General features: G+C 40.1%; 1 protein-coding gene across 1 annotated transcript in view; it reads left to right on the top strand.

Annotated features, from left to right (window-relative positions):
• Positions 1-19,151, top strand: part of LOC128657130 (gastrula zinc finger protein XlCGF26.1-like) — a 180,846-nt gene extending 161,695 nt beyond the window's left edge. Inside the window, exon 9 of the mRNA XM_053711375.1 lies at positions 17,506-19,151. Coding sequence (XP_053567350.1) covers positions 17,506-18,623 — 1,118 coding nt within the window. The 3' untranslated portion in view covers positions 18,624-19,151. The remainder of the gene's footprint in view (positions 1-17,505) is intronic.
• Positions 19,152-19,374: the final 223 nt, after the last annotated feature.

The following is a 19,374-nucleotide window of genomic DNA, read 5'->3' as shown; positions in this document are numbered from 1 at the left end:
GAGATTTCTTCTCCTACCTCCCTTTTCTGATCGACGATATACTCTTATATTCCATATACCATTACCTCTACTGATTCTCGTTTCAGTACTGGTTTGGCTATCTACTATATGTAGATGAGTGTCTTTGGGTAAGTAAGTCTTATTTTATTTATGACACTCTCAGCTATGGTTTGGCACTTTATATGTAAAGTTCTAAATATATGTTTTATACTTTTTATACATATTTGCCATGATTCAGGTCAATCAGTTTATTTTCCTTCTTTCAGACTGTCAGTTTCATTTTTTGGGAAAATGCATATGAATGAAATATTTTTCTTACCTAAAATTTTCAATTGACTTTTTTCCTTTAAATTGCGGGCTGTTGGGGGGCGGAGTTAACTGCCGTGCAGCTCAGTCGCACTTCTCAGGAGCTCCGGACATTTAGATTAGAGAAAGTGCTTTAATTTAAGATTTTGGCAGTCTAATATTTAAAAATTGTGAGAGATCCTCTCAAGCTATTTGCAAGGTGTCCCCTGCCTGAATTAAAGAAGAGGAGCGCTGCCGCAACGGGGAGGAAAATCCTCTTTACACCACGCCAGGGCACTTGTGACTGGCAGCCATCAACATTCCACCCCGGGGGGTAGGAACTCCACTCCGGAGTAAATCCACAGCCTACACAAAATCCACTTAACAGAGAGGAGACCCGTAGAACAGCAGCACCCCAGCCGATAACGGACCAACTGGTCCGACTGCGGGACCCGGCTGTGAGCAGGGGCTACACGCAGCTTAAGGAGAACAACCACACTGCATAGCTGGGGAGTACCGGTTTGAGGGGAGAACACTAGGAACACCCTCCGGTGGGTGGAAGTGACTATTGGGGCCAGCTGGAAAAGTCAGGACTTGCTCACAAACGCCAGCCTGGTTTGGTGTGAAAAACGGCCATTTTACCGCGAGCACAGAGCAGCTAACCACCGGAGGTAAGATACACACGCTTGCAAGCTAAACATACCCTATAAGCCAGTGAAACACGACAGTAGCCTCACGCAACAGTCTTGGGGGCCATATGGGATAATTGGTGTAGCTCTGAGGCCCTAATAAGAGGCGGATACCTCCAGAGACAATAAGTTAGGCCCATATGAGTAGCTGGGCCTGATTAGAGGAGAACCTAATACTTGAGTCCAGGGCCTTAGCCTGCTATTTACTCTATATAAAATGAGCATCACACAGGCAATACAGAACTTCTCTCAGTGACAGCACTGGGCTCAGCATGGCCTGAGGAGAGAGAATATTATGACTACAGGCCACTATACCTTACATACCTCAGGTTCTGCACCCTAAAGACCAATAGCTCAGAGTGAATCATCTTGAAACTTCGAACTAAGAGATTAACTACAGCTAACACAAACATTGGTCTCCTGATCAATACCAAAGTAGATAATAGTTCACTTAGCAGACTACAAGCCGCCTGTCCCAAGTGGCTCCCATCTATACTTATCTGTTCAGGGGATATACTTAAGACTCACTCCTTGCAACATTGGACATATTATTAAACTGCCTATTAAGGGGAGGAATTGAATATAGAGTCAACTTTTGCCATAGCAGTATGTAATCTCTAGGAATAAAGAGAGGGGATATCTACCTCTACATATGCTTATAAGGAGACATAGCAGAGCACATATTACCATTTAAATGAAGAGGACCCGCTAACGAATACCTTTGTATTACCTAAAATTGCCTCCTCCCTTTTGATCTATTAACACTGCCAGGGGTACCTCTGGGGCTGCTCTTTCCTATATTCTTACATAGAGAAGACGGAAGTACTATCCCTCCTCAAGATTTCAATATCAACCATACCTAATAGTAGTAACTACTGATATACCATTGTGATGGCTACAAGAAGAGGCGGGAAGGGAGAGAAAATAATAAACCCTAGTACCCCTAACACAGTATCTTCCTTCTTCAAAGCCTCCCACCCCTCCAAACCTGCTAGAGACATGGAAGCAGGAAATGGCTCAGATCAAACCTTAAAGGACCAGTCATCAAAGAATAGTTGCATAATCAACAAATGCAAGTGAACAAGACAATTCAATAGCACTTAGTCTGAACTTCAAATGAGTATTATATTAAGTTCCAGAAGATTTTGACAGCCATCAGCTAATCACAAATGCATACACATACCATGTGACAGCCATCAGCCATTCACAAATGCATACACACTTATTCTTGCACATGCTCAGTAGGAGATGTTGACTCTAAATTTTTAAATATTAAAAGACTGTGCACATTTTTTAAATGGAAGTAAATTTGAAAGTTGTTTAAAATGGCATGCTCCAGCTGAATACTGAAAGTTTAATTTTGATTGAGTGTCCCTTTAACACCAACCTCCGAAGATCAATCTCCTATCACTAGGGCAGATCTACAATCCCTAGTATCTAAGAAAGACCTAGTGGATAATTTTGAAAAATTATGGGGGAAGATAGATTCCATACACACTTCGATGACATTGAGTCTAGCTGAGATTAAATCTGACCTCACTGATATGGGAAATAGAATTGACATACTAGAAGATCAGAAGGATGCAATGGTGGAAAATGTAGATGATATAACACAAACAGTCTCCAGCCAACAACAGCTCCTACAGGAAATACAAGACAAAATGGAAGATTTGGAGAATAGGAGCAGACGAAATAACATTAAGCTGAAGGGGATCCCAGAGGATGTCACTACTAAAGATATTCCAGCATACATTGCGCAGCTTTTCAGTCAAATAACAGGGTCACCTGATTACACATTCCACGTGGAAAGGGCACACAGAGCTCTCAAAGCTAAGACCAAAAACGGATTACCCCCAAGGGATATAATAGTCAAAATGACCTTCTTCCCTGACAAAGAAAAGATACTGCGGGCCTCCAGGAAAAACCCAACATTCAAATTTCAGGGTAATATAGTACAGTTCTTTCAGGACCTGAGCCTACGCACCTGTGACATATGTGACAGACCCTTCTGTCAGTACTGAAAGAGTTAACTTTGTTCAGCTTTAAGAAGCTATTTTCTAAAGACAGGTTCGCTAGCCTCAGCTATTGTGTACTGTAATTAAGTTTAGTGATAAACATTCACATTGTTTAATCACCTCCAGAGTCAGACTGTTGGTGATAAGGATTGTTTTCTTGTGTTTAACTTGCTTATCTGCTTAAGTAATGTAATTCTATTGTGGCCTGTCAAAGGGCGTTTTCCCTCTATCTAATGTACAATATTCTTTCAACCCCCCATCTGGGGTCAGACCTGCATAAATACTGGGCATATGGCCTTCAATAAAGTACATTCTGTTTTTACCTTCAATGTGGAGCCTGGTCTCATGTTTGAGGGGGGAACTGGTTGGGTTGTGAGTTGCTGATCCCCTATTCAGGACATTGTTCATCTGGTATTAACCCTTGGTATCCTGTCGGTACCGTAACAATTGGTGGCAAGCGTCGGGATGATCCTTAACGCCCAGAAGAGCAACTACACAAGCCAGTAACCTCAGGAAGAGGGGGATTATTACAACACTGACCAAGATGGAAAGAGTACCAGGGACCGTAGGAACCAATGGGCCCAGCATATCAGACAGAACCCCCGAAGAAGCAAGCTTTGACCGGGCTGTCAAAATAAGACTGGCACATTATGGCCCCAACCCATCTGCGGAAATTATCGACCGGGTCATAGCAGCTGTGGAGGCCAACCTACTTCGCCAAAGAGGCGCTGCAGCAGCCCAAGTCACAGGAACCCCAGTGAAAAAGGGAAAAGTAAATTTTGCAGCTTTTAAAAACTTCCTGGAAACAGAAGGAGAGATTGATGGGTACCTTGCGGATTTTGAGAGGCAATGTGCACTACACAAGGTACTCGCAGAGGACTGGGTCACGATATTATCCGGAAAATTATCCGGCCGGGCCAGTGAGGCTTTTCGGGCCATTCCAGATGAGGAAGTCGGGGATTATAATACTGTAAAAGAGGCTCTGCTCTCCAGGTATGCGGTTACACCGGAGGCATACCGGAGAAGGTTCAGAGACACTGTTAAGCTAGCTGGAGATTCCTACGTTGAGTGGGCATGTAAGGTGCACCGCACAGCAGCTCACTGGATAGCGGGGTGCCAAGCCGTATCTGGGGAAGAGGTGCTGCAGCTATTCCTGTTGGAACATTGCTTTGACAAGTTATCCGCAGGAGTTAGAGTGGGTTCGGGACCGTAAACCCTCCACCCTGCATGAAGCTGCTCGCCTGGCAGATGAGTATACGGATGCCCACAAACTGGACACTGCAACCACTAAGCCCCCTGCTAGAGTGGAGTACAGACCCCCAGTCACCCCAGCAGCTGCCAGTTACCAACCCCCGGTGCACCGCTATACCACACGGCCTCCGGCCACGACCTACCCTCAGAGAGCCCGGTTCAATTCGCGGGGCTACTCACAACCTATTCGGTGCTTTGGATGTAAGCAACTAGGGCACAAAAGAACAGAGTGTCCCCTAAACGCAGCGAACCAAGCACAGTCCTGGAGAAGACCCGCCGGTAAAATCCCACGTAACCCTCAGCCTGTGGCCCACTACGTAGAGGAGCAAGAATAGTGGGGCATCCAACATAAAGCAGACCCCGTGCAAGCTGCCCACCGGAATAACCGGCAACTGGTTAAAGTGAATGGGAAGGAGGTCAGTGGTCTACGGGATACTGGTGCTACCATGACCTTGCTTCAAAAGAACTTGGTGTCTGAGAAACAGCACACTGGAGACACTGTGGCTGTGAGGGTAGCAGGGGGCGCTGTGTTCCGCCTACCTGTTGCCAGGGTACATTTGGATTGGGGAGGGGGCGCTAGACCTGTGAATGTGGGGGTCAAGAAGGACTTACCTGCTGATGTTCTCCTTGGAAATAACTTGGCCCCCCTTGTTTCTGCCTATGCTCCCATGGGTCCCACCGATGTTAACCCTGTGACTACCAGTGCCCAGATCCGTGTCACAGAGACTGACCCACCTGCTGCTGAGCCCCAGGACGCTGAGCTCAGTAAATCTCTATCCGCTATTGATACATTGAAGTCCCGTTACAATGCGCTGATGAAGGAGAAGAGGAGCGCAGAGGAAAAGGCACGTTTAGAACGGGAATCTCTGCTAGACAAGCTGCACCGACAGACTGCAGAAAACACCAGCTTGAGAGTGGGACATGAAACATTAAAGACAAACTTAGCGACACTTGAGGAGAAGCTGACGCTGGCTCATAGTGAGGTGCAGCAACTCAAGGGCACCCTATGTCAGTATGAAGGGATTGTGGATACCTATAAAGAACAGGTACAAAAAACGCGTAAAGAAGCTGATGAGATTTTGAAGGACTGTTTAGCCCTGGTCTGGGCACTGAAGAAGTTGAACCCTTATTTATACGGGCAGGAATTCTCTCTCATAACGGGAATACAGATGGATTGTCCCGGCAAACTGACATGCCTACCACCTCCTAGTCCGGTCATCCCCAGGTTGACCCGCCAAAGAGTCAAGCCGGGTCTTCCGGAGTGTTCCACAAGGGGGGAGCTATGTGACAGACCCTTCTGTCAGTACTGAAAGAGTTAACTTTGTTCAGCTTTAAGAAGCTATTTTCTAAAGACAGGTTTGCTAGCCTCAGCTATTGTGTACTGTAATTAAGTTTAGTGATACACATTCACATTGTTTAATCACCTCCAGAGTCAGACTGTTGGTGATAAGGATTGTTTTCTTGTGTTTAACTTGCTTATCTGCTTAAGTAATGTAATTCTATTGTGGCCTGTCAAAGGGCGTTTTCCCTCTATCTAATGTACAATATTCTTTCAACCCCCCATCTGGGGTCAGACCTGCATAAATACTGGGCATATGGCCTTCAATAAAGTACATTCTGTTTTTACCTTCAATGTGGAGCCTGGTCTCATGTTTGAGGGGGGGAACTGGTTGGGTTGTGAGTTGCTGATCCCCTATTCAGGACATTGTTCATCTGGTATTAACCCTTGGTATCTTGTCGGTACCGTAACAGCACCCTACAACGAAGAGGCTCGCTGAGACCCTTAACTAACATTCTACGCAAACAACAGATTCCTTACAGATGGGGGTTCCCCTTTGCCCTAAAAATTCTCAAAGACTCAAAAACTATAACCATCAAGGATCAAGTAGACATCCCGGAGGTGTGTGGGATATTAGGCTTGGACCCTCCGGCCCTTCCGGAGCAGGATCCACTAACATCACGGATAGGCAGCTCGGCAGGTGCTGGTCCCCAACTGGCCTGGCAGAAGGTCAGCCACAAGAGGCAAAAAACAAGTGAAACCAGAGACAAGGTATCATGAAGTATCTTCTCTTCTATTTCTCCTCATCTTCAATCAATATGAGACAGGAGGTAAAAAAACTCAGAGCGGTTAGCTACAATTAAGACACTTTATAATTCAATTACTGCTAACTATGCTGAGGGAATGATCCCTATTGCCTATCCAAGTTGGGTGGGCTTGTGGACCTTCTACATATAGACAGCACTCTTATCATCAATAACCCTGGTGGGTTACGAGGAAGACATGTTCTGCGACAGTTCTCATTCTGTTGACATTCTGAAGAGGTGTATGGTCACCTCCCCAAAGTTCAAGGTTTAGTGGATACCACTCGACCCATAAGACATTCTCAAACAATGTTAAAACGTCCTTCTGTTGGGGACCAGTTATGTGTTGATTATCTGATTTTCTGTTGTTTGCTCCCTCCCCCCCTCTCCCCCTCCTTAGGCGATTCCTCCGAGATGCTGGCTCACAGGCTACAGCACACCACATCAGACCAGAAGTTTTGGGGTAAGGTGATTTATGTTACAAGCTGCAAACATATATACATACAAGTTACCTCACACAATAGCACAAACTACTATAAATGTCTATGAACACCAGGATTAGACTGATCTCTCATAACGTACGGGGTCTTAACACAGACACTAAACGTAGATTAGCAATGAACCAATATAGAACACTGGACGCTAACCTGGTGTTTTTACAGGAAACTCATTTCCTCAAAGATAAGCTGCCAAAATATTGGACTAAACAGTTCAATACACACTATCATGCCACGGCACCCAATAAGACCCGTGGGGTATCCTAATCCACTCCTCAGTGGGCTTCATTCACAATAGCACACTAGCTGACCCTGAGGGTAGATATTTGATAGTGAGGGGACGCATTCTGGACAACGAGGTCACCCTGTGTAATGTTTATGCCCCCAATGATAACCAGCATACGTTTTTTGCCTATGTTGCCCATCTCCTGACAGAGTGGTCACAAACTAAAATTCTCTTGGCAGGAGACTTTAATATAACAATGACCCCTATTCAACCCTCAAACACTAAAACAATGACTCCCAAACACCATAGACATAACCGCATCGTCAAGGCTATACAGGACGCGTTTATGCCACACACTCTTAGAGACACTTGGAACACACTATACGGTACAACAACTGACACTACTTTTTACTCAGCTGCACACAATTCCTACATTAGACTTGACTATATCTACTTAAGCCAGGTATTACAACCTATGCTTCAAAATTCGAGGATACACACATGCGTGTGGTTGGACCACTCTATAATTGCAGTCAACTTAGGGGGATTTAGGGATATCAACAGAAGTAGGACATGGACGTATGACAATACCCTGTTAAGACACAACCAAGATTGCAAGGACTTACTACGGGCCATGACAGAATTCTGGACCATTAATACCGACTCTACCACAAACCCAACATACGCATGGGCAGCCCATAAAGCAGTAGTCAACTCAAAGCCAAAACTAACAAGAAATACAGAATCCACATAGATCAACTCCATAAAGAGATCGAAACAAGCCCAGCGATGTTAAAAATCCTCCAGGATAAAAAACAATCCCTAGCAACAATCTTAAACTCACAAGCAGCAAGAGCAGTGCAGCGACTTAAATCACATTATTTTATCTACGTGAATAAGCCAGACAGATATATGGCTCATAAGATTAGGGAAAGATACAAGGCGTCGGCTATACCTTCAATAGAGACAGAGAAAGGGGTCTTGACTTCTCATCCCCAGGAGATAGTTGATACCTTTACTAGCTTTTATTGTAAACTTTATGATGGAAAAAAGGTGACACAAAATACAGCGACAGTGACCCGAACAGAGACATTTTTGGGTGACTGCAAACTGACTTCCCTCACGACAGAGCACAGGGACACCCTTGATGCCCCGATATCCCCTGAGGAGATCTCAAGAGCTATTAAGGATTTAAAACCAGGAAAGGCAGCAGGCCCCGACGGTTTCCCGGGGGAATATTATAAACTTTTTAAGAGAACACTTGTCCCCCACTTGACCAAGCTCTGCAACTTCATCCTGGAGGGCAACCCCATCCCCCAGGACCTATTGGATGCAAAAATAGTAGTTATCCCCAAGCCAGATAAGGATCATAAAAAATGCCAAAACTATCGCCCCATCTCGCTAATTAACCAAGACCTTAAGATTTTTACCAAAACCTTGGCCAATCGTCTTAAACCAATCATGCCACACCTAGTCCATCCCGATCAAGTAGGGTTTATACAGAATAGGGAAGCCCCAGATAACATAAGACGAGTGATTAATTTGGTCCACCATCTGGAAAGTACGCAAACGCCTTCTCTGATCCTGTCATTGGACGCGGAGAAGGCGTTTGACAGGATAGACTGGAAATACATGTTTGCGGTCATGGGGGAACTGGGCTTTGGTGACACATTTATGACTGCCCTGCAGGCAATATATTCGAACCCACGGGCCCAGGTAACTTCGGGGGGGTATAGATCCACTCTTTTTCCCATACTGAACGGGACAAGACAGGGGTGCCCTCTGTCGCCCCTACTGTTTGCCCTTTGCATTGAGCCGCTGGCGGCCAAAATTCGGGCTCATCCAGACATCTCAGGAATCCGAGTGGCCCAATCTGAATACAAAGTAACACTATTTGCGGATGATATTCTGCTCACCATTACCAACCCACTCATCTCACTTCCTAACTTACATATGGTACTAAACTATTTCTCAGATATCTCGGGGTATAAAATAAATATGGAAAAGAGCGAACTCCTTCCGGTGGCCATTCCCCCACACACACGAAAAATAATTGAACTTAATTTTGACTTTAGATGGGCTACAAAAGCAATTAGATATCTGGGTATTAATCTCCCAACACAGATGCAATCGTTATATAAATATAATTACACCCCACTTCTTACTCAGTTTAGAAAAGATCTGTTGAAATGGAGGGTGTGTGGTTTCTCCTGGATGGGAAGAGTAGCATTAGTTAAAATGAACCTGCTCCCACATATCCTATACCTCTTCAGAGCCCTCCCCGTTAAACTAGTTAACACAGATATTATTAAAATGCAAGCTGAAATACTAACTTTTATAAGGGGACCAAAATCGACTAGAATAGCGAAACAAGTCATCTGCAGGAGTAGAAAGGCGGGAGGGGTGGGAGCTCCGGACCTTCTGGAATATTATAGGGCCGCGAGATTAGCCCAAGAGTCCTGTCTTCTGAGGAGGTCGGAGGAGGCTACATGGGTATTTTTGGAGAGGGATTTAGGGGGGTGGGAGGAAAGAGACTCAATTCTATGGGACCTCTCACCACACTCTGTTAAGACACATACCAAGACATATACTTCAGACTTGACTATGAAGACCTGGACACAGGCACTTAAAAGAACAGACTTATTTCCTGAGTCCTCCTTCCTGACACCAATTAGATGCTTTCTATCGGGTGACTCTCGCAGATTGGTTGCTAAGTGGGAAAACAAGGGACTTTATAGAATGATGGATGTGGTGCAGAGGGGACAGTTACTTCCCTTCACCCAACTACAGTCAAAGCTTACACCTATAAAATTACACTGGTACCTATACCTTCAATTACGCTCCTCCTTGCACTCTTTTTTGTTAAAATCAAAGAGTGGACAATCTACGGTATTAGAGGCCTGTGGCACGGGTCCTATCAGGGTTAAACATAATATTTCTAGAATATACATAGCACTACAAACACCCCAAAACAGGACTAAATCCACAGTTATAGGAGCATGGGAGAAAGACCTGAATATGAGTAAAGAAATACAGGAATGGGAGTAAATGATACAAGGAGCTGATAGGGGCCTAATTAGTATGGATTTAAAAGAAAATGTCATGAAGACTATATTTAGATGGTATTTGACCCCAATGAGGACAGCTCATATGCAACCGAATGGCAGTAACTTATGCTATAGAGGATGCAGTGAATTAGGGTCCTATAGACATGTGGTGGGACTGAGAGATTCAGGGGATCTGGCAGAACCTATCCGCTTTGATTAGCCGATTGCTGGAGGAAGAGGTCACACTTACCATTCAACAGGCATTGCTACACGAACACATAGACAAATTCCATAGATATCTTAATACATTCATTAGAATCCTTTGTACAGTGACAAGGATCTGCATTGCAAAATATTGGAAGGTGGGATCACCCTCATGGTCGGAAGTATACAACAAAATAGGCTACACCTATACTATGTATGAAACTGCAGCGGACACGTTAAATAATAGGGCTTCTTTTCAGAGGATATGGTACTATTGGATTAGTAACTCAACACCTCCCAGACCTAAACGGGTGGCTAGCTCTGACTCCTAAACATTGCACCTAGACAGTATCCGTGAGGCTCGGAGGATCGCCGGGAGTGGAGACACTCTCTTCCCCTCCCCCCCTTCTTTCCCCTCCCCCCCTCCCTGTCCTCCCTGGACCCTAATCACTTGAAAGGGGATCTAGGAAAAGTTATTTGTTTTTATCTAAAACATTTTACTTGATCACTACTATAGATAAGAAACCTTCAGCCTACATTACTCTTTTTGGGTTTATCATTAGGTAAAGAGTTCACGTGACTATTTTTGTTATAAGTTATAACTTATAACTTTCCCGGAGTAGAGTCCAGAAACAGATGACCAATTTGTAGAGTCTGAAACTTGATTTCTATTGCAGGGTCCTCTACAATCCGAGTTGTTTCTCTGGGACATGTGAAGTACTTTAAGTTATATAGGAGGTATCGGGGGGAATATTATTTGTATATTTTAGAATTGTTATCTCCTAATATTCTAAAATATGTCTCATTGAAATTTTGGCTGGAAAAATTATTTTCTTTTATTTTTCCTTTCGTATTGTAAGTGTACTAGTGATTTGTTAATAAAAATATTTAAACATAAATTGCGGGCTGTTAGGCTCGCGGGTGCAAAAAATGCTAGAATTTATTGCGTCATTTTTGGCGCGAGACTTTTTTGGCGTGAGATTGACGTTTGTCTGACGTCAATGACGTAATTTCCGGCGTCGTAGTTGACGCCGGAAGTTTTCATGTAGTTGCGTCATTTTTGACTCTCGTGTTTATTACAGACGTTTTTGGCGCCAAAAAATATGTGGGCGTCATACTTGGCGCCAGTTTTTTTACATTATTTAAGTCTCACTTTTTAGTTGCTTCTGGTTTCTAGAGGGTTGTTCTGTTTGCATTTTTTCCCATTCCTGAAACTGTCATTTAAGGAATTTGATAATTTTGCTTTATATGTTGTTTTTCTATTACATATTGCAAGATATTCCAAAAACTGTTCCTGTATCAGAAAATACGGTTGGATTCCTGATGACTGATATCGGTCCTACCAAAGCTAAGTTCATTTATTTTAATTTTATGAATTTTATCTTTAGCTATGGTTTGTAATAAGTTATCATGATAAACTTTTACATGCAGAGTCCATTAGTATTTATGCATTATCTATTGCTATTCTTTTTACATCTAATGTACAAGATAGACCTAGGAATCTATGAAAATTGTTTTTCTGATTCTATCCTAAAGGCTTTGTCTGACATCCCGCCTTCTAATAAAATTTATAGGTCTTTTTTAAACTTCTCATTTAGTTGATGAATTTTTAAATGACCAACAACATACTGAATTATCCTTCTCTGATGATGTTTTTTCTCATTTAGAATATACTTCATCAGATATTTGACACTAACAAAGCTACTTTTTTATTTTTAAATAGAGTACATTCGTTGTTGAAAAGGTGTTGATTATATTGGATATTGTGGAGTCTAGTTCTTTTGATTTAAGACTAGCTAACATTTAAATTCTGCTCATTAACCTCCTGTGGTTTCTTCAGACGTTTTTTTCCCAGTTCATGATACTAGGGAATGGAATAGGTCTGGGACTTCTTTTATTCCTTCTTTAAGGTTTTTAAATTGTATCCTTTGCCGGCAGTTAGTTTAAAGTTTTGAGGAAGATCCCCAAAGTTAATGGGGCTATCTCTACTCTTGCTAAACATTCTACTATTTCTATAGAAAATAGTATTTATTTTTTTCCTTCAGATGGGAAACTTGTATCTTATTGAAGGAAAATTATTTTATTTCAGGTCCTTTTCTTAGGCCTGCAATTTATTTGGCTGATGTTGCAAATGCTTCAACTTTCTGGTTGTATACTTTAGTGCAACAAGTATCGAATTATTATTTGTTTTAGCATTGTTAAGTTGATCAACATGCTAATAATTTCATTTGTGTCGTAATTTTTTTGATATTTTCACAATTGAGGTTTAATCTATGTCTTTAGCTATTTTTAGCTAGAAGAACTTTGTGACATAATCTTGGAATGCTAATTTGATTTCTAAAATTCATATTTCTTTTTTTCCAAGGTAATCAATTATTTGGTTCACAATTGGATTCAATTTTTTCCAACTGTTACTCTGGGGAAGGGAGTTTTTTGTTGCTTCAAGATTGAGTTCTAAGAGTAAATCTTAAGCTTAAATTAGTTTGTTCTTAATAAGGAACAGAATCCTAATTCTTCCCCAAGTAACATGTTTATAATTGGAAGCTTTCTTCAACATGGAATGAATTTAAGCTATTTAAAAGTTCAAAGTCAGCCCCCCAAATTTGCATGTAGGTGCGTTTTTTTTATTCCAGCTTAGCTGGTAAGGGGCAGGTTTTGACTTTTTTAAATTTGTTTGGTTCAATTTGGTCCAAACTTCTTAGATTGGGGTACTGAATAGGATTCAGAGTAAAACCGCCTGTGAGAAGTTTTTTTCTCTCTAGCAAATTTCAGCTATTCCAGTAAAGGCTCACACTTTTCTGAAGTATGTTTCAGACCTGTATGTGTTGGGTACTTGTGAGGCGCGGCTGGTTACCCGTTGGGGTCTCAAGGCGCTGCTCAGACCTGGAGTTATCAGGGGTATTCATACCAGTTCCATTTCAGGAACAGGGTTTGGGGTTTTGTTCAAAACTATTCATTGTCCCAAAGATAGAAAATCTTTAAGATTTGTCATATAAGAGTTCCTTCTTTCAGAATGGTGTTTATATAGTCTATTCTGCCTTTTTGGTCAGTAAGGGCATTATTTGTTTACAATAGATACAATAGATGCATATCTTCTTCTGTTTTCATTCAGATTATTTTTCATTTTCTGAGATTCTCTTTTTTTTGACAAGCATTACCAATTTGTTGCTTTTCCTTCTGGTCTGGCGACAGCTCTGAGAATCTTTTCAAGGTTCTCAGTGTTTCCTTATTTGGACGATCTCGTGGTACTGGCTCAGTCTTTTCGTTCTGCAGAATCTCATACAATTCAACTTTTGTTGTTTCTTCTTAGACATGGTTGGAGGATCTTTTTATCAAAAGATCCTTGGTTGCTCAGTCAAGGGTCACCTTTTTTAGGTTTCCAGATAGATTGTGTCAATGTCTTTGTCTCTAACAGACAGGAGACAATTATATTGGGTTCAGTTTGTCTGAACCTTCAGTCTCTATTATTTCCTTCAGTAGCTATATGCATGGAAGTTTTAGGTCTCATGGCTGCAGCATTGGATTCAATTCCCTTTGCTCATTTTCATATGAAACCTTTCCAGTTTTTTATGCTGAATTAATGGTGCAGGGATTCTAGGATATAATTTTTAATATCTTTGAATTCCAATATTCAACTATCTTTGACTTGGTGGTTAGATCACCATCATATAGTTCTACGGGTCTCTTCGATTCATCCAACCTGGACCTTGATTACTACAGATGCGAGTCTTTTAGGTTGGGAGGCTGTCTGGGGATCTCTGTCAGCACAAGGGGTTTGGAAATCTCAGGAGGCGAGATTACCATTCAATATTTTGGAACTCCGTGCATTCTCAGAGTTCGTCAGTTTTGGCTTCTTTTTGATGAGAGAGACGTTATTGTTTTTCAGACAGACAATGTCACAACTGTGGCGTATGCCATTCATCAGGATGGGACTCTCAGTCCTTAAGCTGTGAAAGAAGTATCTTGGATACTTGCTTGGGCTAAATCCAGCTCCTGTCTAATTTCTGCGGTCCATATCCCAGGTTTAGACAATTGGGAAGCGGATTATCTCTGTCAATCAAGCTTTACATCCAGGAGAATGGTCTCTTTACCCGATGTGTTTTTTCAAATTGTTCTGATGTGAGGGTTTCCAGTAATAGTTCTGATGGCATCTCATCTAAACAAGAAAACTTCCCAGGTACCTTTTCAGGTCCGGGGATCCTCAGGTGGAAAAAGTGTATGCATTGACACTTCCTTGGAGTTATCAATCTGCCTATATTTTTGCTCCTTCTGGTTCTTCTTTTTAAGAGTGATTTTTCAAAATCATCATGGAGCAATCGTTTGTGCTGCTGGTGGCTCCAGCATGGCTGCTCAGGTTTTGGTATATGGTTCTTGTTCGGATGTACAGTTGCCAACCTTGGTCACTTCCATTAAGGCCAGACCTTATATCTTAAGATTCGTTTTTTCCATCAGGAAATCAAATTATTAAATTTGATGGTATAGAAATTAAAACGCTTAGTGCTTAGTCATAGAGGATTCTCTGACTCAGTGATTAATACTATGTTGCAGGTTTGTAAATCTGTGTCTAGAAAGATTTATTATCGAGTTTGAAAGACTTACATCTTATGATGCTCTTCTCATAATTTCTCTTGGCATTCTTTTAGAATTCCTAGGATTTTATAGTTTCTTCATAAGGTTTTGTCTGCAAGTTCATTGAAAGGACAAGTCTCTGCTCTTTCTGTGCTGTTTCACAGAAAAAAAATTCTAATCTTTCTGATATTCATTGTTTTGTTCAGGCTTTGGTTCGTATCAAGCCTGTCATTAAGCCAATTTCTCCTCCTTGGAGTCTTAATTTGGTTCTGAGGGCTTAACAGGCTCTTCCGTTTGAGCCTATGCATTCTTTGGACATTGAATTACTTTCATGGAAAGTATTGTTCCTTTTGGCCATCTCTTCTGCTAGAAGAGTTTTTGAATTATCTGTTCTTTCTTGTGAGTCTCCTTTTCTGATTTTTCATCAGGATAAGGTGGTTTTGCTGTCTTTATTTAAATTTTTACCTCAAGTTGTGAATTCTAACAACATTAATAGAGGAATTATTGTTCCTTCCTTGTGTCCTAAATCCCAAGAATTCTTTGGAAAGATCCTTACATTCATTGGATGTGGTCAGAGTTTTGAAATATTATGTTGAAGCTACTAAGATTTCAGAAAGACTTCTAGTCTATTTGTTATCTTTTCTGGGTTTAGGAAAGGTCAGAAGGCTTCTGCCATTTCTTTGGCGTCTTGGTTAAAGCTTTTGATTCATCATGCTTATGTGGAGTCGGGTAAATCCCCGCCTCAAAGGATTACGGCTCATTCTACTAGGTCAGTTTCTACTTCTTTGGCTTTTAAGAATGAAGCTTCTGTTGATCAGATTTGCAAAGCAGCAACTTGGTCTTCTTTGCATACTTTTACTAAATTCTACCATTTAGATGTTTTTTCTTCTTCAGAAGCAGTTTTTGGTAGAAAAGTACTTCAGGCAGCTGTTTCAGTCTGATTCTTCTGCTTATAATTTCAGTTTTTTTCATTATAAAGATTAAAACTTTTGATTTGGGTTGTGGATTGTTTTTTCAGCTGAATTGGCTGTCTTTATTTTATCCCTCCCTCTCTAGTGACTCTTGCGTGGAGTTCCACATCTTGGGTATTTGCTATCCCATACGTCACTAGCTCATGGACTCTTGCCAATTACATGAAAGAAAACATAATTTATGTAAGAACTTACCTGATAAATTCATTTCTTTCATATTGGCAAGAGTCCATGAGACCCACCCTTTTTTGTGGTGGTTATGATTTTTTTGTATAAAGCACAATTATTCCTTGTTGATGCTTTTGCTCCTTTCTTATCATCCCACTTCTTGGCTATTCGTTAAACTGAATTGTGGGTGTTGTGAGGGGTGTATTTATAGGCATTTTGAGGTATGGGAAACTTTGCCCCTCCTGGTAGGAATGTATATCCCATACGTCACTAGCTCATGGACTCTTGCCAATATGAAAGAAATTAATTTATCAGGTAAGTTCTTACATAAATTATGTTTTTATGTAAGAACTTACCTGATAAATTAATTTCTTTCATGGTGGTGAGAGGCCACGAGGACCACCCAAGTTCTTAATTTTTGGGTTATTTTTAAAAAAGCACATCTTTTTTTCCTGTTCCTCTTCTTTTTTTATGCTTTTGCTCCTTAACACCTCACATCTTGGCTATACGTTAAACTGAAATATGAGTGAAGTGGGTGGGGTATTTATAGGCTTTTGAGGGAAACTTTGCCTCCTCCTGGTAGGAATGTATATCCCATCAGTAAAAGCTCATGGAGTCTCACCACCATGAAATAAATTATCAGGTAAGTTCTTACATAAATTATATTTTTTCAAATAGTTTTCAGTTTTGGTCCAAATTGTAATATTTTTTTAAAGTTGATATTGCGTTATGATATTAACATTACAGAAAATAATTTTTGATGTCTTAGATTTATAGACAAATTTTGTTTACCATATTTTATTTTGTAGACAAGAAACATATTTTAAGTTTTCAATAGATAAAAGAAATCCTATCTTTTGTAATGTAAGACAATTCTATGTCACTAGATAGTTAGTGAAAGATATTAGTCATAAATTATACTTTAAATAGACTTGAAAACTTTTTGTATGCTGGGTTAACTATTTAAAGGTTTTAAAAAAAACATATTATATTTTATAAAAGCACATTTAGTAAACCTAAGGTAGTGGCAGATGAAAGATGTTGTATTAGTTGCTATATCGCGTTTAGTTGATTTTTGTTTTTGTTATTGCTAATAATTGGATAGGTGTTTGTTAGAGATTTGTATAAGAGATTCTTATATGTTTTGCTACATCTGTATAATATTTAAATATGAGATCTTCTGAAAATATATTTGTTACAGGATTTCTTTGTTTGCAATAAAATAAAAAAAATTCTTTAATGTCTACTAAACTGCCATTAAATGGACATAAAAGTAAATTGGAAACTTTAAAAAAAAATGTATGCTCTATCTGAATAATAAAACAACAATGTTATATCTATATCCCTTTAAGCATTAGCATGAAGCTAGGGAAAGGTGCAACGGTCATAGCCTACCTCTTACTCTTGTGGTAGACACTCATAACAGTTGAAATGTCCTCAAAATATAATAAAAAATGTATTTAATAACTAACATTAATCCCATTGTATATCTTATCAACAGGTGAATTTACAAACTGCAGTAATCCTAGTCCTAGCCATGGTGAAAATACAGATACTTGTTTCAATCTTCTTCAAAATCAAAGAAGCAACGTGGAAAATATAGGTTCTGAATATGGAATTTTTTTTACCAGGAAATCAAATATTTTAAGACATAAGAAAACTCATACAGGAGAGAAAGCCTTTTCATGTTCTGAATGTGGGAAATGTTTTGCTTTGAAATCACGTCTTATTACACATCAGAAAGTTCATACAAGAGAGAAAGCCTTTTTATGTTCTGAATGTGGGAAGTGCTTTGCTTTGCAATCAAGTCTTATTACACATCTGAAAATTCATACAGGAGAGAAAGCATTTTCATGTTCTGAATGTGGGAAGTGTTTTATTCATAAATCAGATCGTAATACACATCAGAAAATTCATACAGGAGAGAAAACATTTTCATGTTCTGAATGTGGGAAATTTTTTGCTGTGAAATCACGTCTTATTAGACATCAGAAAATTCATACAGGAGAGAACGCCTTTTCATGTTCTGAATGTGGGAAATTTTTTACTGTCAAATCACATCTTAGTAGACATCAGACGGTCCATACACAAGAGAGAGCATTTTCATGTTCTGAATGTGGGAAGTGTTTTACTGACCAATCGCAGCTTAGAAGACATCAGAAAATTCATACAGGAGAGAAAGCATTTTCATGTTCTGAATGTGGGAAGTGTTTTATTCAGAAATCAGCTCTTGTTACACATCAGAAAAATCATACAGGAGAGAAAGCATTTTCATGTTCTGAATGTGGGAAGTGTTTTATTCATAAATCAGCTCTTGTTACACATCAGAAAATTCATACAGGAGAGAACGTCTTTTCATGTTCTGAATGTGGGAAATTTTTTACTGTCAAATCACAACTTAGTAGACATCAGAAAATTCATACAGGAGAGAAAGCATTTTTATGTTCTGAATGTGGGAAGTGTTTTATTCAGAAATCAGAGCTTATTACACATCAGAAAATTCATACAGGAGAGAAAGCATTTTCATGTTCTGAATGTGGGAAATGTTTTGCTGTGAAATCACGTCTTATTAGACATCAGAAAATTCATACAGGAGAGAATGGCTTTTTCATCTTCTGAATGTTGGAAATGTTTTATTCAGAAATCAAATCTTGGTAAACAGAAAATTCATACAGGCGAGAAAGCATTTTCATGTTCTGAATGTGGGAAGTGGTTTACTTAGAAATCACATTTTATTGTGCCCAGAAAATTCATACAGGAGAGAAATAATTTTCATGTTCTGAATGTTGGAATTTTTTTTTCTTTTACTGACAAATCAAATCTTAATAGACAGAAAATTCATATAGGAGAGAAAGTATTTTCATGTGCTGAATATGGGAAATATTTTTCTCAGAAATCACCTATTAGACATCAGAAAATTCATTCAGGAGATACAGCATTTTGCTCAGAAATCACATCTAATTGCACATCAGAAAACTCATAGAGGAGAAAAAGCATTTTAATGTGCTGAATGTGTGAAGTGTTTTATTCGAAAGCATTTTTATATATTGAATGTGGGGAATGTTTTGCTCTGAAATATATTCTTGTTACACTAGAGAATTCATAAAGGAGAGAAATCCTTTTCATGTTATAAATGTGGGAAAAGTTTTGCTCAGAAGTTACAACTTATTGTGTATCAGAAAATTCATATGGGAGAGAAAGCATTCTCATATTTTGCAAAGAATGAACCCCTATGTATGGAAAAGATATTGAACAGTATGTCTCACTCCAGATATAGCCTCCTTCACTAGTGTAGTCTTCTCACAAATGACTACCATAAGTATTAGAAAAAAGAGGGTGGGGTAAGAAGGGGCGCTGAAATAGCAATCTG

The sequence above is a fragment of the Bombina bombina genome, chromosome 4 (genome assembly GCF_027579735.1).
Source record: "Bombina bombina isolate aBomBom1 chromosome 4, aBomBom1.pri, whole genome shotgun sequence".
Classification (NCBI taxonomy): Eukaryota; Metazoa; Chordata; class Amphibia; order Anura; family Bombinatoridae; genus Bombina; species Bombina bombina.
Note: the sequence above shows the minus strand (reverse complement) of the source record. Positions and strands in the feature narration are given on the sequence as shown.